Here is a 25,917-nt window from a genome sequence, read left to right as displayed (position 1 = left end):
GTGCAAAAGCTAATTGCGGCATCCCTACCACTGCTCCACAAACTGAGTACATACCAGTCTCCCTGGGCTGTATGCCTCAGATGACCCATTGAGGGAAGTTATATATGTTTAAAACAAAACCAAAAAAGTCCACTTTAATCTTTGCTAACATGAGATCTTATTACTGTGTCTCGCATATCAAATAAGTGTGGAAAAGTGAGGGCCGTGTGTTTGCAGGCTGATCCCATTATAACGCTTCCAGACGAGAACCAATTTAATATGTAGATGAGTTCAAAGGCTATAGTCCAACGGTATGCTAATGGTGACTATGGACCTTAATGGTGGATCAACAAAAGTCCATATTTACTCTTCATAGGGTAAACACTGCTCAGATTAAATGTGGCCCCAGACATCCTTTTGGGTTAAGACAATAACTGTGGTAAGACGGATGTTTCCTTGTGCTTTGTGCTGATGTAGAGTACTGCAAGCCAATTACAGTAGCTAAATGTCATTGGTAATGGTGTACTATATATAAGCAGATCACAAAGATCCTCACTTTGATTTCTGGTATGTGTGTGAGATAGCTGCTGACCTGAATCTGGCTGAGCACAAAGGTGCTACAATTGATCTGGAGTAACTGGGCTGAGATGGGGAAATGAACCAAGGCCTGGTGCTGATTATTACCCAGCGTAAATGTGGACACGTACTGGGTACAAGATCAGTGGCACTACCATCCAATTGTCAAGAACAACAGTTGTTGGCCGCTGTTTCAGGTCTCTTCTGCCAAGGAAAATTATGCTAAAACGTTCAATGTAACAGGTGTTAGGAACATATGAACAGGAGTCAACCATTGAGCTGCTTCAGCCTGCTCTGCCATTCAATGAGGTGATGACTGATCTGACACCTATCTCCCTTATACCCACATCTGTGCCATACGTGTTAATATCTTTCAATCATAAAATCCAGCAATCCAATGTTAACATTAACATTTGATCTATTCCCATTTGCGGAAGAGAGTTTTAAACTTTTACAAACCTTTACAGAAAGCCGTTTTTCTGAATTTTACTCCTGAAAGGTCTGGCTCTAATTTCAGATTATGTTCCCTAGTCCTAAACTCTTCAACTAGCAAAAGTAGTTTCTCCCCATCTATCCTGTTCCCCCAATCTATCCTGTTCCCCCCCTATCTAGCTGGTTCTCCCCATCTATCCGGTTTCTCCTTACCTATCCTGTCTGTTCACCTTTTATATTGAGAAAATTTGATATATTTTTTTTGATTTAAAAGCGCATGCCACGTTGCCTTAAAAAAATTCACATCATGGTACTGCTTTTGATCGACAGATATTCTTTGAAGACAGGGTTCAATTGTGCATTGCCACCTTCTCACTCTGAAAATAGGACCAGTGGAATTGATAAATGTACTGAAATACATAGTGCTCCTCTTTCACACAGAATTCCAAAGTTATTTTCCTGTACTTGCCAGTCGCTCAGAGGAAACGGACTCTAAAACAGCCTTCCCAAAGCTCTGAAGCTATCGATAGGGATTTGAGGAAAGCCGTGCACAATCTCGAAGCAGTGAGCCCCTAAGAGCCACTCCAAACCATTTCAGAAAATTAACTTGTTGCCTAAATATGCTCCTGTTTTCCGACCATCGTGGGGCAGCTCATTAAAGTAATTAGTGCAGCTATTCAGAAGGTGGAGGGGGCACTGTGAGTTAGTGTCCTGCCCTTTCACCTCCTGGGATTTGATTTGGAAGGCATTACGAGCAGGCAGAGGAGATTCAGCAGTGAGGACGGCCCTATTTGGCACCAAATGGAGATGCACTTACAAAGCCTCTTAGAATGGCCGATGTGAAAAATACACAGTAAAATCAGCTCTTTGAGGTTGTGGCTTAGCCACGTCTGTGGGTGGAGGAGTAATAGTTTTATACTACATCTTGTCTAATGATATGAAACCGTGGATGAGAAGAGTGGAAAACATCAGCATACTTCACCATAATGAACACATAACAGATTTTTAAAAATTACTTCTGTGGTCACTGAACCTTCATGTGAGGGGAAAACCGGAGACCTGAATCTATATTCCTCATCCTGTCACATGACATAACATCTGCTTCCATCTTCAGGAGCTTACCACACAGCTGATAGTTACATCTAGACAGTCAACACAGGGTCTTCATACCACACCAACCATTCTGAAATATAACAATAACTTAATCATGGAGGTTTGGTGAATTGGGCATTGAAACAGTTTACAGAGGTTTGGTAAATTGGGCATTGAAACAGTTTACAGAGGTTTGATGAAGTAGGCATTGAAATAGTTTACAGAGAAAGTAATAACATTTTTTTGCAGCAGAAATTGAATCCTCATATGTTTCACTAGACCTTGAACTTTTATATATTGCAGAACAAAAGATAATGGGGCATCAATTCAGTTTGTACGGAAGGACAAAAGAGACGATATCAAATCAGCAGCTTGTGCTAAAACTCTGCCGATGTTCTTTTCTGTTGACTTCAGTGTGTAATAGAATGGAAAACAGGTTGCCAAATACTGTGCGAACAGCTAACAGGTTTTAATCTCCTCAATGTTTTACATTATTAACATTTGCGCTGGTGGGCTACCTCACAATTTGACAGATCAGGTCATTTTAACAAGTTGTTGGACAATCATCAACTTTTTATAGCACAGAAAGAGGCCCTTCGGCTCGTCGCATCCACTTATTTTCTCCCATCCCATTTTCCAGCACTTGGTCCGTAGCCTTGTATGCTATGACATTTCAAATGCTCATCTAAATACTTATTTAAACATTGTGAAGGTTCCCACCTCTACCACCCTTTCAGGCAGTGAGTTACAGATTCCCACCACACTCTCGGGGAAAAGGTTGTTCCTCACTTTCCTTCTAAGCCTCCTGCCTATTACCTTAAATCTATGCCCCCTGGCTATTGATTCCTCTACTAAGGGGGAATAGTCCTTCCTACCTACCCTATCTCTATCCCTCATAATTTTATACACCTCAATCAGGTCTGCCCTCAGCCTTCTCGGCTCCAAGGAAAACAACTCCAGCCTATCCAGTCTCTCTTGATAGCTGAAACGTTCCAGCCCAGACAACATCCGGGTGAATCTCTTCTGCACCCTCTCTAGTGCAACAACTTCCTTCCTATCGTGTGGTGGCCAGAACTGCACTCAATGCACCAGCTGTGGCTAAACCAGCGTTTTATACAGCTCCATCATAAAGTCCCTGCTTTTATATTCTATGCCTCGGCTAATAAAGGTATCCCATAAGCCTTCTTACCCACCTTATCTGCCTGTCCTCTGTCTTCAGGGATCTATGGACATGCACACCAAGGTTCCTCTGATCCTCTGTACTTCCTAGGGTCCTACTATTCATTGTATATTCCCATTGCCTTTTTAGTCCTCCCAAAATGCATCACCTCACATTTTTCAGGGTTAAATTCCATTTGCCACTTTTCTGCCCATCTGACCAGCCGGTCTATATCGTCCTGTAATCTAAGGCTTTCTTCCTCCCTACTTACCACACCACCAATTTTTGTGTCATCTGCGAACTTACTGATCATACGCCCCACATTCACATCTAGATCATTAACGCACACTACAAATAGCAAGGGACTCAGCCCCGATCCCTGCGGAAACACCATTGGACACAGGCCTCCAGTTTTTGTTTCTGTGACTGGAAGTTGTTGAAGTTCAGAATGTCACTGAAGTCCTACAAACGTTTTGCAGCCTCATCTCCAATATAATACTTGTGCAAGCTCAAATCAACGGGAATTTATTTTATGTTTCAGTCAGCCATGTTTCCCAATCAATCCTAGGCTGCAGCAGGAAACTTCAAACCCAAATCCTGAACAGTGAGGTTTATGGGAGTGAAAACAGCCACACTCAGCTCTGTCAAATACCACTCAGCTATTTGGCTCTTCAAGCATTGTATTCTGGATCCACCCAAGCACAAAGCCCAGTACAAAGTCACACAATGGAGTTGAACCAATCAGAACCGGCAGTACTGACAGTACTCCATCCCTAGTTACTGGGTAGACAAGTCACGCAAAGGGAAAGAGAAGAACAACATTTTATTACAGCTACTTATCACATCCTCAAGGTATCTTAAAGGACTGTACAACCAGTTTCAAGTTCAGTCGCTGTTGTTCTGCACTATTTCTTTTAGCAAATGTAACAGCAAGATCCCACAGTAAATGAAATGAATGACCAAATCTTGATGGTGTTCATAGAAGAAAGCTGACCAAGACACCAGGTGAATTCCCTGCTCTAGTATCACAGGATCTTTTACAGCCCTTGAGTTCAGTTATTTGTTTCTCTCTGCCCAATGGCTCCATTCTTTGGAAAAGCAAGTCTCTATCGACAAATGGGCCCAGTTTCCTAAAGTCAGCCATTCTTGCAATGTCGCTTCCGCCGGCATTTCCCGGAACATGGCCAGCCAGCGTTGGTAACCGTAATTTCAAAAGACAGCAGTGGAAAGCTCCAGGTGTTCCGTGCCAGTATACTGAGAGTAACCAATCCACCTTCTGATTGAAGACAAGCCACATTTTTCCATCAAAACACCTAACACTCGGCTCTGTCACACTAAAAGGTTGTGTTCTTCATTGCTTAAATCAAGAGTTTGAGGTAGCAGGGAAATCAGTACGGTGACATCTCATTTCTATTATCATCAGACAGACATGTCAGTCTTTTTTGAAAGCTGGTTGGCTTGATTGCGCACCTTTCCAGGGGATAAATTGGTTTATACACAAATTTGGATACAAACTATTAAAGCTTTTGACATTCCACAATCCCTTGCTTGCGGAATTTATTCAGTCAGGATGGGGGGGGCGACTTTGCCAAAATCCACTCACCTCATGCAATTACCCTGGTGACAATTTCCACAAGAACAGACTTAAATATGTCACGAAGATTTCCAGCTCCGTCACTGACTTGACAGTTTAAACACCCCAAAATTGTTCCAACATCGTGAGCACGCAGCCTTGCCCACATAGTGCTCAGAACAACTAAGTGCGGGCGGCATGTGGCGCAGTGGTTAGCACTCTGGCCGCGGCACTGAGGACCCGGGTTCGAATCCCGGCCCTGGGTCACTGTCCGTGTTGAGTTTGCACATTCTCCCCGTGTCTGTGTGGGTTTCTCCCCCACAACCCAAAGATGTGCTGGTTAGGTCGATTGGCCACGCTAAATTGCCCCTTAATTGGAAAAAAAATAATTGGGTACTCTAAAAAAAATGTTTTAAATAACTAAGTGCTCCCTGCTGCACTTGGGCAGCTTGAGAAAAGTTTGACATGGAGTGAAGATGACTTCCTGGAATTCCACTTGCTGAAACGATCAACATCAAACTTACCCCCACAGTTTGGAGAGCGGGAGGTCGGAGGAAAGGCTACAAACCTTACCCACAGTGTCCATCGAGAGGTATTCAATGTCTCTACCTCAGGCTGCTCACTTTTGGGTATCGTATATAAATTCATTACTCATGATGAGGTATTTTTAAATATATGACCAATAACTCAGTCTTGCTCCCCCCCCCCCCCCCCCCCCCCCCCCACAAACATATATATTTTAATCAATAAACTATAGCCAAAGCAATTAAGGTTCTCTGCTTGTGTGTTCTACAATAGGGGCTGTTTAGCACAGGGCTAAATCGCTGGCTTTGAAAGCAGACCAAGCAGGCCAGCAGCACAGTTCGATTCCCGTAACAGACTCCCCGAACAGGCACCGGAATGTGGCGACTAGGGGCTTTTCACAGTAACTTCATTTGAAGCCTACTCGTGACAATAAGTGATTTTCATTTCATTTCATAAGATTATTTCATTATCTCAGTTTGTTCCATCACTATCACCAGCAGTAACAGATCTGTAACTACAGTACTTCACCGTACTCTTATGTGAGATGCTCTCTCCAGCCATAACCCAAGTCATGACTGATAGAGTCAGTAGCTGTTCTGCTGGATGTTTTTCAATGGGTATAATATATAAATTCTACAGACCTACCATCATGTTTTACTGCAGCCACAGTGACACCACGCTACCGCCCGTAATAAATTCACATTATCTTGCACAAGTGCAATGTGGAGTTTATTCCAAGTGAACATCACATGATTTATGGGACTATAGTATTTCATTCCTAAAAACAGGAGGACCTGCTGCAGAATTTGCAGACGCCAATAGTGTCAGCCGTGGTTCATTTGGCAGCACACTCACCTCTGAGTTAGAAGGGCTGCTGAGTTCAAGTCCCAATCCAGAGACCTGAGCACAAAATTGAGGCTGATACTGAAGCACTTGGAGTAGTGTTGGAGGTGCAGGGGAGATATCTCTCTCACGTAGATGTAAAAGAATCCATGGCACTATTCAAAGTAAAGCAGGAACGCCCACTCTGCAGTCCCAGTCAATGATTATCCCTCAGTTGACGTTACTAAAAGAGAATAATCTGGTCATTATCAAATGGGCGGCACAGTGGTTAGCACTGTGCCTCCTGCCTCACAGTTCCAGGGGCCCAGGTTCAATTCCGGCCTTGGGTGAAGTTTGAACTTTTTCCCTTGACTGCGTGGGTTTCCTCCGGGTGCTCCGGTTTCCTCCCCACAGTCCAAAGATGTGCAGGCTCGGTAGAGTTACGGGGATAGGGCAGGGGAGTTGGCCTAGCTAGGGTGCTCATTTGGAGGGTCAGTGCAGGCCAGATGGGCCTAGTGGCCTCCTTCTACACTGTGGTGATTCTATGATTTTTCTTTTCAAATTTAGAATACCCAATTCATTTTTTCCAATTAATGGGCAATTTAGTGTGGCCAATCTACCCATCCTGCACATCTTTGGGTTGTGGGGACGAAACCCATGCAAACACGGTGAGAATGTGCAAACTCCACACGGACAGTGACCCAGAGCCGGGTTCGAATCTGGGACCTCAGCGCCGTGAGGCAGCAATGCTAACCACTGCGCCCCCGTGGTGCCTTCGGGATTATATGATAAAAGTTAAACTTCCAGATGCTTTGGTCCCAAAAGGCTGATCACACATTCACTCTTCGGCATAGCTGCCCACTTGCACATATACATTACTGGTGACCACACAAGATTCTCCTGTTGAAGATGTGACACTCTCACTTACCTTTGTGGACCAGATCAGATCGTTGACCTGTTTCCTGCACTGGACCCAGATTCGGCAGGTGACCGCACAGTTGCTCACTTCCTTAGCCACCCAGACTGCCTCAGACTGGCGGGAAGGCCTTCCTATACCATCTTCAGGAAAGACCATCTTCTCCTGATAGCCTGGAGGAGAACATGCAGGGAAGCATTGCTGAGCTGTGGGGTTCGTCTGATACACTGCTCAGACATTTCTGCAGAGATTATGCTATGCTCATCCAGTGGTGGACAGTGCTGGCATTGGATGCAGAGCCTCCCTGTTGAGCAGGAGTCCTTTCATTGGCCATCCATAGTATCAGCATTGTCATGGTTTCAACTATGAAAAGTTCCCCCACTGCAAAATTGCACGCGTTTTGCATGTGCACTGCTAGCACTTATAATTTTTATTATAATCGTATGGAAAAGGGCAAAAGAGAAAAAGTGGAAGTGGCGCTCAACACTGGTTATAGGGTGAAACATGAAAAAGGTGCAAATGTTCTATTATGAAATGAAAATCGCTTATTGTCACGAGTAGGCTTCAATGAAGTTACAATGAAAAGCCCCTAGTCGCCACATTCCGGTGCCTGTCCGGGGAGGCTGGTACGGGAATCAAACCGTGCTGCTGGCCTGCTTGGTCTGCTTTAAAAGCCAGCAATTTAGCCCAGTGAGCTAAACCAGCCCCTGGTATAGACCATTGAGCACTGTGAACAGGAGCCCGAGACAACTATTTCAACCTAACACACATCTGCACCTCCTTTCCTGGTGTGGACAAATGATCATTGTTATAAAATGCTTCTTTCCCCAGAGCCCTCAAATACAATAATAAAAAGGGACTTCAGAAGAGAATAAACCCCAAACACTCTCGAAACAGTCCACCCATAGCATTAGTTTGTGAAAGCAAAGCAAAACATGCACAACAGTAACATATCCTTGGCAGTGGTTGGTGATTGTTGCCTTCCCAAGCCCTGTCAGACATGTCTGGACAGTCTGTACCTAAATGATATCACAGATGTTTTGATGAAAGAGAAGCTAAGAGAGAGCCGCAGACTCAAATAACTTTGCTGTAATGCTCAGCAGCTTCATCACCACTGGGTTCAAGTTGGACTCTTTTGTTGTAAAAGGTGCAACTTTCTGGCTGATCAATTCACCTGGGTTGCACAAGATTAAAAAAGATATTTTTCATATTGTCTTTATTTTTAACCATGTTAATAATTTATTATTAGTTCAGGGTAGAAAAGACTCAATTACAGAATTTAAACAGATCCCACTGGATTTATTTTGTTCATTCTGCCGTGCAAGAATGGATTCCACCTGAACTTTGGAATAAATTTTAACTGGGAGTTGGTGTTTGGGGCTGTTCGTTTCCAGACTGGCTGAAACAGGAGGAGGCCATGGTGATATCAAACCACTGCTCCCATTTCAACGCCATCAATCCACTTCTCATTGAGAACAGGCATGAAGGAAGTGCAGAGCGAGCGGATCTTGGCCAGTTACCGGCTCACAATTAGAGGAAAGAAGTTTCACAAGGCTCTCACGAGAGGGATGGTTGGGGAGGGTAGGTGTGGGGTGGGCTGGGTGTCGGGTACGCAGTTTTCCTTGTGATGTACTGCTGCTGGCCCCGTAGGAAAGTCTGACATGTATCTGAAGGGCATGTCTTGTCTGCGGTTTTCCCAAAGAGGCGGAAACAGCTAGGGGGCCCTAATCACATCATGAGAACACAATTCACACATGTTTATGAGGTTCCTGCCTGCTTTGGGCAGGCTCATCGTGCATTGCAGAAGGTTAGTAACAGACACTGTCAGAATCTAAGAAGATGAACGACCGCCCGATTTTAAATGCACACTGTCCAGTTACAACTTGGGGTGCGGGTTTATTGTGGGGTCAGGTTACGTGAGAAAATAATTTTTTTTTAAACCAAACAATTTTATTGAGGTATTTTTCGGCATTGTAAACAGTTACAGATAACAACACAAAAACCCAAAAAAGGCAAAAATGTGCAAACATCAACGTAAAATCAATACCGCAATCGAACCATACTGCACAAGCCCGCTCCTCTCCCATTGACACTACCTGCCTATTTATCCCTCCTACTCGACTCTAATCTCCCTCATCCCGCCCCCCTGCTGACGTTCACTCTCCCGCGAAGAAGTCGATGAATGGTTGCCACCTTTGGGCGAACCCCAGTACAGATCCCCGCAAGGCGAACTTAATTTTTTCCATACCCAGAAAACGTGACATGTCCGAAAGCCATAGCTTGGTCTTCGGGGGTTTTGAGTCCCTCCATGCCAGCAGTATTCGTCGCCGGGCTATCAGGGAAGCAAAGGCCAGAACATCGGCCTCTTTCTCGCCCTGGACTCCCGGGTCTTCCGAAACCCCAAAAATTGCCACCCCTGGACCCATCGCCACCCTTGTTTTTAGCACCCGGGACATGATGCCTGCAAATCCCTCCCAGTACCCCCTAAGCTTAGGACATGCCCAAAACATGTGAACATGGTTTGCTGGTCCTCCCCCGCATCTAGCGCACTTATCCTCTACCCCAAAGAATTTGCTCATCTGAGCTACCGTCATGTGGGCCCGGTGAACGACATTAAATTGAATCAGGCCGAGCCTGGCACATGTTGCGGTTGAGTTTACTCTACTCAGGGCTTCCGCCCACAGCCCGTCCTCCATCTCCCCGCCAAGCTCCTACTCCCATTTGAGTTTCAGTTCCTCCATCTGGGACTCTTCCCCCTTCATGAGCACCGTATAAATATCTGAGACTCTACCCTCTCCTCCTCTAGAGACTATTCTGTCTTGGATCCCTATTGGCGGGAGGTGTGGGAAGGATGGGACCTGTCTGCGGACATAGTCCCACATCTGTAAGTACCTGAAATCATTTCCCCTTACCAGCCCAAATTTCTCCTCCAAGCCCCTCAAACTTGCAAAGCTCCCCTCCAGGAACATATCGCCCACCCTCCTCACCCTCGCCCCCCGCCATGTTCGAAACCCCCCATCCATGCTCCCGGGGGCAAATCGATGGTTATCACATATTGGAGCCCAGACAGACGCACCCACCTCCCCTACATGCCTCCTCCACTGCCCCATATCCATAGGGCCGTCCCCACTACGGGGCTGGTGGAGTACCTGGCCGGTGATAGCAGTAGGGGAGCCGTGACCAGGGCTGCCAAACATGTGCCCCTGCACAAAGCCGCCTCCACCCGCTCCCAGATAGACCCCGTACCCACCATCCACTTCCTTATCTTGGCTATGTTAGCCGCCCAGTAGTACTTGATCAGACTCGGCAATGCCAGCCCTCCCTCGCTGCGGCTCCTCTCAAGCATCGCCTTCTTCACCCGCGGGGATTTTCCCGCCCAGACAAAGCTCATGATGATTTTGCCAGTCCTTTTGAAGAAGGACTGTGGGATAAAGATCGGGAGGCACTGGAAGATGAACAGGAATCTAGGGAGGATTGTCATCTTTACAGTCTGCACCCTCCCCGCCAGTGACAGCGGGAGTGCATCCCATCTCCGAAACTCCCTCTTCATTTGTTCCACCACCCTGGTCAAATTTAACTTGTGCAACCTGCCCCAGCCTCGCGCCACCTGTATCCCCAAGTACCGGAAACTTTCCTCAACCAGCCTAAATGGTAGCTCCTTCAGTCTATTCTCCTGGCCCCTAGCCTGCACCACAAACATCTCACTCTTGGCCATATTTAATTTGTACCCTGAAAACCGGCCGAACTTCCTCAGTGTTTCCAGTATATTTTCCATCCCGGCCAGTGGGTCCAACACGTACAGGAGCAGGTCGACGTGAGAAAATAATTAATGGTTCACCTGTCAAGTCAGTGAAATATTGGCTGACGGAGGTTTAATCATGAAAGAATAAGAAGTAGTCGGCTCATATCCAGACAACGAAGAGTGCGTTCAATTTGAAATGATTAGAATTTTCTCTCTCAAAAAAAATAAAATTTGTTTTGCTCATCTAAGTAAAAGGGTTTCACTGCTGGGAAGTGGGCACTTGTTAATTTTGGCCAAGCAGTCTTGGTAGAGTCCTAACTGATCATCGGTGAAACAGGTTTTTGCTGATGAAGTGCAGATTCATTGCACCATTGAGGACACCTTCCATCATTTGGTTGATAATTGAGAGCAGACTGATATGGCAGCAATTGGCTGAATCAGATTTCTCCTGCCTTCTGTGGACAGGATATGCCTGGATATTGTTTCATATTGTGGGGTCATTGCCAATATTTCAGCTGTACTGGATCAGCTTGGCTAGAGGTGTGGCTAGTTCTGGAGCACAAGCCTTCAGTACTACAGCCAGAAGGTTGTCAGGGCCCATAGCCTTTGCTGTATTCAATGCATGCAGCTGTTTCTTGATATCATGTAGACTGTGCGTTGACTTGGTTGAAAGCTGGTTTCTGTGATGATGGGGACCTCAGGAGGAGTGTGACAGAATACTCCCCACTTGCCTGTAAGTATGCAACAGCAACACTCAAGAAGCTCAACATCATTCGGGACAAAGCATCCTGCTTGATTGTTAGCCTATGCATCACCTTGCAAATTCACTCCCTCTGCCATGAGTGCACCATATCCTCAGCATGTACCATCTAAAAGATGCACTGCAGCAACTTGTCACAATTTCTTGGGTATGGAAATGGAAATCACTTATTGTCACAAGTAGGCTTCAAATGAAGTTACTGTGAAAAGCCCCTAGTTGCCACATTCCGGCGCCTGTTCGGGGAGGCTGGTATGGGAATCGAACCGTGCTGCTGGCCTGCTTTAAAAGCCAGCTATTTAGCCCTATGCTAAACCAGCCCCTTATTCTAGGGTATCACCTAGGGTATCACCTATTACCTTCTAGGATATCACCTATAAGGACAAGGGCAGCAGCACCATCACCCCCAATCTTCCCTCCAAATTGTACATCATCCAAACTTGAACATATATTGCTGTTCCTTCATTGTTCAAACCCTGGAACTCTATCAAACAGCTCCATGGAAGTACATTCATTACATGGACTGCAGAGGTAGGGGAAGAAACCTCAGTCCTGCTTTCTCATGGGCAACTCGAGATGGGTATAAACTGCTGACTTTGCCAGCTATGCTGGATCATTGGAATGATTTTTGTTTTCATCGCAAATTTTATCCAGAGTACTGGCCTCAGGTATTATACTGGGCCATAGAACATAGAACATACTAACTCTTCTACAGAATAAAGAATTCTTGTAGGGAGTCCCTGGCCCAAGCATTCCTCCAATCCACCCCGATGCACCCTCGCAATCCAACAATTACAATGAGCAGGCAGAAGTTCTGCTCGTTACAAGGCACCTCAGAAAATCCCAGAAACTGAAGGGAACCAGCACAATTGGGTTCCTGCCACGTTCCAGTGAAACTCACCTGTCCTCTACCAGGGTTAAGGTGGTAACCACTAGAACCAGTTCACATTTCCTGGGTTGTCAACACTGCTGATATTAACAGGACTTGGTCTGCTGACTGAATATTTCTCCATCCAACCGTTTCACATAAAAGCCACTGAAAATCTGAAAGTCTCTTAACCCAAAGTTATGGACGCTGGATGAATTTGAATTTTGAGTATCGTTAGATAAGAAATATGATGTAAAGGCAAGTAAACGAAGTTGCGGTACAGATAAGCCATTGGGCGGGATTCTCCGACCCTGCACTGGGTCGGAGAATCGCCGGCGGGCCGCGCGAATTGCGCCATGCCGCCGGCATGCGATTCTCCAGAGAGCAGAGAATCAGCGCCATTGGTGCCGGCGTGGTTGGCGCGGCGCCGGTCGCGAGCCGCTTTGCACGGCAGGCCCGTCAATTCTCCGGCCCGATTGGGCCGAGCGGCCGTAAGAAAAGAGCCGAGTCCCACCGGCACTGTTCTAACCTGCTCTGGGCCAGCGGGACCCCGGCGTGGAAGGGTCAGGTGGCGGCCTCTTATGGGGGGGGGGGGGGGGGGGGGGGGTCCGACCCAGGGGGGGCCTCCGATGTGGACTGGCCCGAGATCGGGGCCCACCGATCGGCGGGCTGGCCTCCTGTGGCTGGGGGCCTCCTTTCCTATCCGCGGCCCCTGTAGTCCTGCGCCATGTTGCGTCTGGGCCGGCGTGTTGGCGCCGTCATCACTGCGCATGCGCACGTTGGCGCCGGTGCCACTGCGCATGTCCTCGGCGCTGGCGCAACTGCACATGTGCGGATCCCGTGGCGCTCCAGCACCGTGCTGGCCCCCTGTAGGGGCCAGAATTAGTCGTGGGAGTGGCCCGTTCACGTCGTCGTAAAACGCGGCGGCGTTTACGACGGCGTGGACACTCTGCCGTGAGATTGGAGAATCCTGCCCATTAAGTGTGGGAACAGGCTCTAGGTGCTGAATATAGAACAGTACAGCACAGAACAGGCCCTTCGGCCCTCGATGTTGTGCCGAGCAATGATCGCCCTACTCAACCCAACGTATCCACCCTATACCAGTAACCCCCCCCCCATTAACCTTATTTTTTAGGACACTAAGGGCAATTTAGCATGGCCAATCCACCTAACCCGCACATCTTTGGACTGTGGGAGGAAACCGGAGCACCCGGAGGAAACCCACGCACACACGGGGAGGACGTGCAGACTCCGCACAGACAGTGACCCAGCCGGGTATTAAACCTGGGACCCTGGAGCTGTGAAGCATTTATGCTAACCACCATGCCACCGTGCTGGCCTACTCTTATTCCAACAGGCATCAATGCTGGAAGATGCAAGTCCAAACTGGCTCCCAATTTGCAACGGTATTATTCCCCAGCCAGCGTCTGATGGGTCTTGGACGACAGTATGAGGGGTAGTAAACAACATTGGCTAATACACTGTGCAAGTAAGTCAACTGGGCTGATGAGATAATTTAAGTGGTCAGTGAACGCTCCCGCTCGGAATGGGCCTCGGTCAAGTTAGGCAAGATACCATGCTGCCAACAGACCAACCTGGTTTGAAGCAAAAGGAAGTGGCATTCCTTTAAAAGGGTAAGTACACCAAAGGTACAGCCCCAGGAGCATTGAAAAGATCAGCCTACCTGATGAATATTATTAATGCAAACTTTTCTCACCCCTCTCGATATTATTTATACAGTTATGGCCTTCACACCTGTGAAATGTCTTCCCTTGTTTCTCCTATGCTCCAAAAACATACCCACTGTGCTAAAATCAAGATTCTTTGTACGGTTTGCAGCTCAAATTCTAGCCCTTATCAGGACTCGAAAGGACTGGAACCAGTTACCCCCTATTCCCTAATCCTTCAGATTTATTTCTTCCTCCAATTATCTGCAGGCTTTTAAAAGTCAAACTTAATGTTGCTCAGCCATTGCTTTGCAATGTACTTCAGCTTCCTCTCAGGGAGGCACCAGTGCTAACCACTGAGAAACAGTGCTGCCCCCCTCCTACACATTTAAACCATGTCCTACACTCGGTCCTTTAGGCTTCTTCTTCTTCAAAATGAGTGTCCGCGTGAAGAACAGTGGCATCAACACCGAAAGCTGCAGAAGAACAGCACAACCCAATTCACAATCAACTCCGGCTCCCTCAGGCTGTAACTGCAAGACAGTGACCATGACCCACGATCTGCATTGTGAACTCCCAACAGACATTATCAAAGATGCCTTAGTTACGGGCCTCATGAAGCAGATTTGAAGCAAGCCATTACGTAAAAACTGGTGTACCACATGAAGCGTTTGAAAGTGAACTTCCTGTCCCCAGTTACACCCTACAGTCTCAACAACTTGTTTCCAAAATCTCCCCTCACCATTCTTCTGCTTCTCCCTCCACACATCAGATGGAGTGCCTGGCACTGTTTCAAACCAAGGGGACAATTCCTGAATCAAGTACATTTTGGAGGATCTTGACTGAAATCTCCGCAATTTGCTTAGTCCAAGAGGTTTTAAGGAGGATCTTAAAGAAGGAAAGCAAAGTACAGAGGCAGGGAAGGGAGTTACCAACTTTGAGGCAGGGGTGGTGGAAGGCGCTGCCACCATTATAGTGCAGCGACAAAAACTGAGAATGCTGGACAGGCCAGAACTGGAGGAGTGCCGACATCTCAGAGGATTGTGGGGCTGGAGGAGGTTACAAAGATAGGGAGGAGCAAGGTCATGGACGGATTTGAAATCAAGGATGAACATTTACATTCGGTGGTGTGGTTGCTGCTCATCAGAAAGAATTGGCTTCCATTCCTAGGCCGTTGGTCATTCCAATCTACCCGCCTCAGTGGGCACAGTTCGCTGATGGCCAGCCTGGCAAATAACCGGAAGTGTGACACTGAATTGAGACATCCCTTCAAATGAAGGGGTCCTGGACCACTTGTCTCCCATTTTAGTCGCTTCCTGACCACCAATCACAGAGCAGAGATTTTGTTGATATCGGATGCAAAAGCAACAGAGCACAATTAAAATTGTGTGTGTGACGAAGGTTTCCCTGCACGTTATCTGTGTTTGATTATGAACCTCTGCCAGGAGCCTCACATTACTGCTTCCGTGGATAAAAGGTTACGTTATTTTTCTTTTAACTTTGTATTTTTCTTCATCCCTCTGCCATGTAGGCAAGAGCAATAAATTGGGCACTCTCCATTTGTGCCAATTTCCATAAACTATCAGAGCGATGGTGGGAGACTCTGCTGTGAATGCTCAAGCAAGGCCTTGTTATCTGGAATTTACTAAGGGAGGAGGGGGTGGAAAGCAATATGGTCACTGGTGCATTCAAGCCACATTCCACAGCATTCCAAGCAACAGGAACTGTTGACTGTATTAACAAAAACAACCGTCTGTTTTTGCTGTCCAAAATAGTTCCCCCTCACAGCACTGCCTCCCCAACCCCTCCCAACCAACCTTCCTCCCTCCCTGCTCCAACCCGCTCACTGGTAACAACATAAAATCTTCAGAACACGGCAGATTAAACATTTCCTACTGTAACGAGTCATATGTTAAATTAGGGTACTGAGGTGGAGCCTGAATGTTCAAATCTTGTCTTTTGCTGTCTGGATTTTCTCTACAGATATCACTCCCAAAAACAAAATACTCACAGGGCAAGGAATTCCTGTGGGTACAGAACAAAACATCACGTAAGTTGTATCCCACACAGGGACAAATGCCCAGCTTCAGTGCAGACCAGTCTGCCCTCAGCTTGTGTGTGTACTCCACCCTGCAGTAACAGGCCCAAGAGAGTAATGTTCTTTTAGTGTGAATTAACTGAATAATTACTACTAATGAAACAGGCACTTATCTATTTATTGTACGGCACTTGAAAGGCAATGTTTCTGTACTTCTTTAGACAGTGCTCAGTTCTTTAAGGTTAAGTACAGTAAATATTTAACGTTGCACAGCCCAATCAGGAGCTGAGAGTCCTGCCCGTGCAATCGTCATTGTTCTAAAAGCTTCATTTACAACAAATTGAGGGGAAACCACAAATTGCACACTGCTGTCAGGCTGCATTCTCGGTCCTAAGCTCAGTCAAGGAAGGCGAGGGTACTTGCACTGTAAATGTAACAGTGGAGCGAAACCCCACTGCTGACTGACGGAAACTGGGGGAGTGAAATGTTAAACCAGCTCATTCCAAATTAATTCAATAATTTCAATCCTGACCCCAGTACTGAGGGGTAAAGCTAGTTTATTCTCAACTGCTGCCCAGCAACTCACAGTAGTGGGTGTGTAAAATAGGAAGGACAGATTCAAGCTCGGCAATGATGACTCCACGCCCAACCCCTCCCAACAAATGACAGCTTGCATCCAGACATTGTCCAAAGTTGCACATCAAAAAACTCCCTCTCGATGCCTTACCTCTGACTTCCCGCCTACAGCACAAATTTTACACCCACACTCCAATTCCCATAGTAAGAATGGTGTGGACAGGAGGGTTAAGCGAAAGGCACAATACTGACTTTCCAGTACATGCGGTGCTCCTTCCTACCACAATTTTTTAATCTGGGGTTTTGGAGAAGCATAGGGGATACTCGGTGCAGAGCTGTACTCGTGGGCCCATATAATGCTGACAGAGCGAAGAGTACGTAGTTACCAGGGATTCCCTTGGTGCTTCCCCCAGTTGGCTGCTCTGCCACTGTTAAAATATGGGCATTACCACGTAAATCATTCCCAAGCAAATGCCCAGTGAGGATACCATGGGCAAGAAAGACAATTCCATGTCCCAGCAAAATTCCTTGAGGCCCTCCTTGATGACTTAGTGTGCAAGTGAGTCCCACACAGCAAAAGCACCCATGGAAGACCCCCTCCCCGGAAAGAGTCAGTATGTTAAGAAAAGAGAGAAAACTGAAAGGGGTAGCTTTTAAAATAAAATTAACACTGATCAAAGCCAATCAGTCGAGCAACACACCAGTCAACGCAGGACTGTGTAACTGATCTGACAAGGAGGAGTCGTTGTCCTTTGCTTATGCACGTGGTGTTGGGGGGGGGGGGGGGGGGGGTCCCTCTTCAAATGTTCCTTCCTTACACAGGTCACCTCCTGTGTTTCTTTGGAACAGTACAATGAGGTACACTTAATGCTGTTATTAGGTTTGTGCGGTGAACTAGTACGGATCTACTACAGGAAATGTCTCACTCAGACTAACACAATTCAGTGCTGTACCAAATTGTTTCTTTGTGAAGAACTTTCAGATTCATCATGACAAACTGTTCGTGCCACCAGTTAAAGAACAGTCACCATGAGCAGACCCAAATCTGAAACTGAGATGTTGGAAAGTTTTGTTTTGAGTCGGCGTAACATTCAAATTTCACCGTTACACTTTATCGAGGTCCTCGTGACAGAACTAGGAACCATCACAGGAAATTTCCTTGTGGATCCTCCTGAACGGCTGCCATAACAACAGTAGAAATAATTATTAGGTAAGGATATTAAGTGGTATGGGTAAATGTACAGATCAGCAATGATGCAATTGAGTGGTGGAAGTGTGCTGAGGGGTTGAATGGCCTATCCTGAGGCTCCTAGATCAATGGAAACACCTGATTACATGTCTGTGCAATCTTTCTGCCAATCTTCCAAAGTTTGATCGGGAGGACGTTCCAAAGGAATATTCCTAAAGCATACATTTAATCAGCTACAACTCTGTGTGGGAGCAGTGATTTTCAAGTTGGGCCAAAACAGGTGAGATATTGTCCACACCCACAGACGGTCACAGTCGGACATCAGAACCATTTTCAGGTTCAGCTCTTAGCTAAATGTCTCCAGCAAATTGCAGATGCCAAAGGGAGGCCAATGTAACCTGGGGTGGAAAATGATTCGACAATCTATCAGAAGCCAGCTAGAAGATTTGTATGGGGCCAAGAGGAGTATTAATACTTAGCTTTTCTGAGCAGTCTCCAGCTATCACTTTAAGGATCAACAATTAGGCTGCTCAATGCTGTGATTCGTTTGCAATTCACGCACTGTGCACACATCACCAGAAAATTTGCAACCCGGTCCGACTACTAGCATATAACCCTGATCGGCACACTTTAACCAACTCCTGCTTGTTTTGTGCAAGTTACCCACTTAAAATGTGGGTGCAAAATTTAAATTGATCTCACTTCACCAGCTGAAAAGCAAAGAGAGGAATAACTAAAATTTGGTGCCTCAATTATTCAATCTCACTGCAACATGAGCACCAGTTCCTTGCTGCCTCGGTTAAGTGTGATACCAAATGCACTGAAAGCTCCCAGGGTCAACTCCCATTTTGCTTAAATACCCGTTCTCAGCTGGCAAATAAGTTGGAGTGAGGCACGGTGGTTAGCACTGCTGCCTCACAACTCCAGGGTCCCGGGTTCAATTCCGGCCTCAGGTGACTGTCTGTGTGGAGTTTGCACTTTCTCCCCGCTTGTGTGTGTGGGTTTCCTCCGGATGCTCCAGTTTCCTCCCACAGTTCAAAGATGTCCAGGTTATGAGGATTGACCATGCTAAATTGCCCCTTAGTGTCCAAAAGGTTAGGTCGGGTTACGGGGATAGGGTGGCAGCCTGGGCTTAAATAGAGCTCTGTCCAAGGGCCGGTGCAGACTTGATGGGCCGAATGGCCTCCTTTTGTATTGTGAATTCTTTGATTCTAAGGGAAGAAAAAAAAAATGCTGCTAAAGTTTTTACTCCTGAGTGCTGACCGGTGGAGCGCAAGCGGAACCATAACCCGAGCAAGAGGCAGCGCCTCCAGAAGAAGACATGTAGAAAATGGGAGTCGGACTTTCTAAACTAAATGAACGCTGGGCTGCCTGATCAAAATGAATCAATCACACATGTGAGTGAGCTGACAAAGCACTGACAATGAGTGACTGGTGCCCTCCACTCCCAAATGTGAGACAGCATAGAGCCATTCAGCCCCTGGAGCTTCTTCCTGCTGGAAGTGTGTATACGTGGAGGATAGGGATTGGCTGCAGTGCCAACCATGGTCCAATAACCTGCTGACCATCTAAATCCAAAGTAAAATCCAATCACTAAGATGAAGTACTGGAGAGTGGATGGCCACTCACAGAACCTTAGCCAAGGAGGAGGTTATTTCTTCATGAAGGGAAAAACGTGTTTCCAGTTGGGAGCCACCAGTCTGTTCAGCAGCTCTTCCTCGCGGATTTATCTTTTCAATCCTAACAGAGGCTAATACAGTACAATAGTGATCTCAGTTACTCACCAAGCTCTAGTTAAAGACTCTACACTCAGTATCACAGTGCCTGGATCAGTCTATTCACATGACATTAATAGATAAATGGCTGAAGGTTGTCATTCCTTAAACAAGTTCGACAATCTCGACTCTATGGTTACATAGTATTTCCGAAGGCTTAGTATGGACATCCGAATGTATTTCGTCCTGGAGAAGAGGAACTGAGCTAATTAAACTGTGCGGCTGTGCCTCCGATTTCAATCAGCTGGAGGCTTCCTATACCTGTGTAATATATACTGGAGTTTGAACTCAAAACATGGGATTCTGTACTTGCTTTGCTTTTTTTTCCCCAAGACATGGAAGATCGTGAAATCAAGCACACAGTTCACTGCTGTGATGATTACTGATTCCAATTACACTCTTCCAACTGTTGAAACAGCAGCTCTTCACTGAGGTTGGCTGAATATCGAAAAATGTGCACAAATGTTTGCTTAAGATTTTTCCCCCTGATGTGCTCTCTTGAAAGTGTCAACTCGCACTGGGGTATACAAGCACCCGTATTTTGCATAAATAGCAACCTTTCATTTATTGGCCTGCCTGTGCATGTGTAAACACAACAGTGGTTTTATATTTTAATCTACTAAACATTGAAAGATTCCACCTGATTTTGCTAGAGTTTATACCTCTCCATCAACAGATCCCCCTTCGGATTCAATCAGAATGTTTCACATTCACACACACATGCGCCAGCACAATCATTGGATTGGATAGCGAGAGGAAACTCTGATTGACTGTCACCCTTAACCCCTCACCCCAACCCACTTCTTAGCTCTGGGATCCCAGGGCACATTGTTCACAGGCTGACATCAACTCTCTCAACATAGCCCAGAGATCAAATATGATCTACATGCTCAAGGCACTTAGTCACCGCACAGAGCCAGGAAATCAATTGTGTCTCCTCCAACTCCTAACTATCAGTGTAAATGAAACAAAAATAACATTAGATTCCATTTGAATTTGCTTAAGATTCTGCCTTTTTCAATATGCTGTGAATGGTAGAGAACAATCCCAAGTGTAAGTCCTATAGTGACCTATGGCCATCTGCATAAGGAGATCCATAGCCACAATCTGCATTCGAATCGGACGAAGTAGATTGAGCAAAGTTCTCCTGATAACATTGATCAACACTTTCGCAGGCTTTGTAGAAGTACAGATTTCAGAGAAAAAGCAGTGAGAACAAACACCAGGGGAAAGGCCCAACCTGTACAACTGGTGAACAGAGTTACAAGCGGGATATGGGGAACACAGACAAATTGTAAATGATTATGGGGTGTAAATCTACCATGGGTCCATAAAGTCAATTAAAATCAGTACCTGCGTATAGCCTGCAGCTGGAGAGGTTCTGACTTACAACTGCATTGAAATATATTCAATTTCAGATCTGATTTTAGAATGATATGAAAAGATTTAAATTAAGATAAAGGAAGCAACTGAAATTGCTCCCTTTCCATTTTGACCGACTCACATTGAAAGGTTCCCCAGTGCTGTTTAGGTTTGCCAACAATCATCCTTTACACTTATGTCTGTCTCCAATCTAGTCGAAAAAGGACCAAATTACTAGATGAATACCAAAAGTCATTTGTTTCTCTTCCCAGAGAAAATGAGTAGGATTTGAATCACACCAAGGATCTACCTACACTCAAAATATTAACCTGCCTTTTCTTCACCAGATGCGCATTTTGAGCACTGGATGTTATGATGTGAGATTGCCATAATTATTTTTTTTGGCTATGCTAATTAATATGAAATCCACATTTCCACCTGCATTATCCCTGTAAAAAATATTTTTTCATAGCTGTTTATGACTGCACTGTCACCAAACTGCCTAGACTTTGGTCACCCATTCACCACAATTTCCTCAACTGCTTCTTCACTTGCCCTCCCCAATTCTGACTCCTATGTCCCCAGTGAACCTTCACCATCTCCTACCCCAGTCATTACCTCAATTCCAAGAAGTTTATCAATTTTTAAAAAAATCTCTCAGAACACATACTATCTATTCAGCAGCCTTCCCTATTTTATCACCTCCTCCTTTCCAACTAAACTAAACTTTCTCATGGTCCTATCCATAATCCAGCACTGAATACCTGTCTCTTTCTAGTTCCTCCACAGTGGCCTCTCTAATCACCTTATCCACAATTCCTGCTCCCTGTTTTCTTGACTCCTTCCCACTAAACTCCTGATCACCCAACTTCCTTTCATGGCTTCCATTTTAATTATACATCACAAATGGATTCCTATCCAGATACTGTCTTCCTATCTCACAAATCTGCCATAGTCACATCCTCGCCAGATCCCTCTTAATGCACTAACCACCATCCCATCTCCAACCTTTCTTTCCTGTGAAATGTTCTGGAATGAGCTGTTGTCTCCTAGCTCGGTTCCCACCACTCCTAAAAAAAACCACATTTGAACCTTTCCAATTAGATTTTCACACTTCCCACAGCACCAAACCGGCCCTCACCAAAGTTATGAGCTATATTCGCTGTGACTGTGATGCATTATCTTCATCCTCCTTGACTTTTTGCAACCTTCAACAGAGTCCACCATTCCATCACAAAGGACATCCACTTCCACCCCTTCTCTCTCCCCACTCAGCCCATCTGTTCTTGAAACCCTTGCTCATGCCCAGTAAAGTCTGAAGATCGTGAGTTCAAGCCCCATAACCAAGCAGACCATACAGTGCAGCGCACAACTGATGTGAGTGCTGTACTGCCATTTACCAGTCAATCCCTGTCCTTGCTAATATACATCAGCTGGCAGCAAGGTAGCATGTTGGTTAGCACTATGGCTTCACAGCGCCAGGGTCCCAGGTTCGATTCCCGGCTTGGGTCACTGTCTATGCGGAGTCTGCATGTTCTCTTCGTGGGTTTCCTCCAGGTGCTCCGGTTTCCTCCCACAGTCCAAAGCTGTGCAAGTTAGGTGGATTGACCATGCCAAATTGCCCTTAGGTTAGATGGGGTTGCAGTGTTACGGGGATAGAGTGGAGGTGTGGGGTTAAGTAGAGTGCTCTTTCCAAGAGCCAGTGCAGACTCGATGGGCTGAATGGCCTTCTCCAGCACTGTAAATTCTATGATTATATGATGTCCCCACACCTAAAGTTTAAAATTCTAATTTTGATATTTAAATCCGATTATGGGCCTTCCCCTCTCAAACTTTGTAATCTCCTCCACCGCCAGACCACCCAACAAAAAGGCACAATTCCTCTCCCTGCAAACTCCTGTGCATTGCCACCCCTTTGCCAGTGCTATTCAGCAGCAGCTGAGACCCCACTTTCTGAAGTGCCCTTGCCTAAAGCTCTCCACTTGTCCACCTCCCTTGATCCTTTAAGCCCACCCCTCTGACCAGGTTCTGGCTATTCCTCCAAAGATTCCCTTCCTCGAATCAATGCGTCTTCGTGCATAAAGACACACACACACAGGCTGTTGAAACAATCTAACCAATGCTGAATAAGTAAATATTAACAGTCTTCGCTACTGTTCAGCGAACACTGAACTCTAGCTGTGCAGTGGAAACTTGAGCTGTCCCTCTGAACGAGTTCGTGTATATTCTCTCTCTCTCTCCAGCATGGGGACTTCAGCTGTTTCCTCTCTCCCCCCCCCCCCCCCCCCCTTCCAACAGCAAAAGTCCCACCCACCTCTTTAAATTCAAGCCGCAGAGCAACACCCCCTTTTACTCGGGCAGGAAATGAGAGTAGATTGGAGCGATCAAAACATCTCGGTTCGAATGCTGCTGGGGGGGGCAGAGAGGAGCTGCTTTTTTTTTTAAATTGCGCGGGGGGGGGGGGGGGGGGAGTGGTGGAAGTTGAGCACTTCACTGTATCACAAGTAGCTGCATTCAGGCTTTGCCAGCTTCCTGTCTGAACTCAGGGTGAGTGCTCTCTCGCCAGAGAGACAACCCCTCTCACCCCCTCCGCGATGCCAATGTTGTTGCAGGAGGTATGATTAATACCAAAGTCAGGAAAGTGAAGAACTCGCTGCGGGGAAATCCACGCGGGAGTTAGATTCGCAAAATCCCTTAGGAAGGAAAAGAGGCGCAAAGACATTGAAACAGAACGGTCAAGTGCTCCCCCGAATCAAATGTCACAACAAGAGGATCATTTCCCATACATCTCCATGGTCAATGTCTGCAAGGGTTGTTTCTTAATGACACCGTCTTTGTAGGACACCAATTTCAAGTTTGCTTGAAACTTCTGCGGTTTGTATATATATATAAAACAGAGACAAGTTACCCATCACAAAGCTATAGATAATGTAGGTGCTCCCCTATTAAAGTGTGCACCCTTGCCTACCCAGGGCCAATGACAGTGGAGGCATCCCGCCCTTTAAACTGGGAGAGCAGGCAGCAGGATCGGGGAGAAAGAGGGATGAAAAGTTTGCCCTTACCGCGATCAGAGTGTTGCTCCTCTGGTCCGGAGCAGCGGCCGGAGCCGAGGCAGGAGGCTCGGCCTCGCAGTGCTTGCTCCGGAAGGCGGCGTCCTGTTGCCGGTGCTTGCCCGTCTTCTTCGCCTTGAGCTCCAGGCACCGCTGGTGGAGCGTCAAGGTCTCCTGGCGGTCCAGCTCGATCTGCTGAGCCTGCGTTTGCTGGCGCCTCACCTCGCAGTTGTTGTGGTGCCGCCTGAAGCCCTCGATCCTCTGCCGGAGCCTCTGGACCACCGTGCTGTGCTTGGGAGTGCCGCCGCTCCCCGGCTTCCCGGCCGCGGCTCCCATCCCCGGGCTGCTGCCGTTCGCAGTCCCGGGGGTCACAAAATCCCCCATCCTCCTCCTTTTGTTGTTGTTATTGTTTCGTCCCCACTCTTCCCCTCTCCCCCCTCCCGTCCTCCTCTCAAAAAAAGGTGTCCCCCCCCCACCCCTCTCCTCTTCTTCCAAACAATTATTCAGGACAACTTTTCCACACGCTCTGTAAAAGGTGTTGGTGTCTAGTTAGTTGTGCGCGCCTGTCTAAAATCCCGCTGTACAATCAATCCAAAACTGGACGAGCGGCGGGCTTTCCTCTGACGTTTTGCCTTCAGAATTAAATAAAGCAGCAATCAACTAAACAAAAACTGAAAAGAAAGAAGGACTGCGATAACTAACTCATCGCAAACCCCCGCGCCTTCTCTCGAGTTCACCACAGTACTAATCGCTGAATTATAAGCGGTCCTGGTGTGTATTCCACTGTTTTCTCCATCAACTCCACGGTAAAGATCCGGCTTTTAGCAATCATCCTACAATCGTGAAAACGCTTTTTTTTTCTTGCTTTTTTTGTTGTTTGTTTTGTTGGTGGGGGGGGGGGGGGGAGGGAGAGAGGGATAAAGTTTTTTTTTGAGAGGGGGTTGGGGGGGCGGGTGGTTGTGGAGCTGTTTACATTTGCCCGGCGGTGTGTCTGAAGAAGCGGGTCTGCGTTTGCTGCTGGCGTCCCGCGGCACACATGTTGGAGAAATGCTGGCGTTTCTGCCCGGGAGAGGAGCTTCCTCAGTGGGATCGCGGAAGCCGGCAGGGACGGCGAGCTGCTGCTGCTTGTTGCTGCTGCTGCTGGCTGGCTGCTGCTGCCACCACTACCGCCAGAGCCACAGCCACCACTATCACCTCCACCATGCCAGCGGATTAATCTGGGACAATCACACAGTAAACATCAGCCAGAGAGGCCGTGAACAGACACAGGGGCAGCCAGCAACACACGCCACAGAGCTCAGCCCAGCTTCGGATCAGGACTAATGCCACTGTCTCTTCAGGTTGTTTGGTGTTTGCAGAGGTGGTGTTAGGAAGATGATTTTTTTTTAATTAAAGAAATCCCGACACAGCGTCAAATATATATTTATATATATATATATATATATGTATGTATAAACACACACAGAAATCAAGACTTAATGCACCGCCCTCCTCCAAAACCAGGACAGTCAAGAAAGCCAAAGGCATCAGATTCACAAACAATCACAGGGCTCGAGAGGACAAGAGTCACGGATCCCCCCCCCCCCCCCCCCCCCCAAAAAAAACAGGGCATTGGGAAATCCAGGGACGGAGTTTAAGGCATCTGGCATCAGGACCCACAGCCAGAGGAGGGACAGGCGGAAACTTTGGAGCGGATTCCAGATGCAGAATCAGGACTCGCCGCGTTTGCTCCGGGGATCAAAGTGATTTCGGATGCAGAATCGGGACTATTCTGGAGGAGGAGGGCAGTGCAGGTAGGTGGAGGGTGGGGGGGGGGGGG

General features: G+C 46.8%; 1 protein-coding gene across 2 annotated transcripts in view; it reads right to left on the bottom strand.

Moving 5' to 3' along the window:
• maml3 (mastermind-like transcriptional coactivator 3) overlaps positions 1-25,917 on the bottom strand; it is a 631,458-nt gene that overhangs the window by 576,660 nt on the left and 28,881 nt on the right. The window contains exon 1 of one of the 2 annotated variants that reach the window (XM_038792472.1): positions 24,111-24,482. The exons of the other annotated variant lie outside the window; for it this stretch is intronic. Coding sequence (XP_038648400.1) covers positions 24,111-24,482 — 372 coding nt within the window. Of the gene's footprint in view, positions 1-24,110; positions 24,483-25,917 lie in introns of those variants that run through there. 2 annotated transcript variants of the gene reach the window in all.

Source organism: Scyliorhinus canicula, chromosome 3, assembly GCF_902713615.1.
Source record: "Scyliorhinus canicula chromosome 3, sScyCan1.1, whole genome shotgun sequence".
Taxonomy (NCBI): Eukaryota; Metazoa; Chordata; class Chondrichthyes; order Carcharhiniformes; family Scyliorhinidae; genus Scyliorhinus; species Scyliorhinus canicula.
Note: the sequence above shows the minus strand (reverse complement) of the source record. Positions and strands in the feature narration are given on the sequence as shown.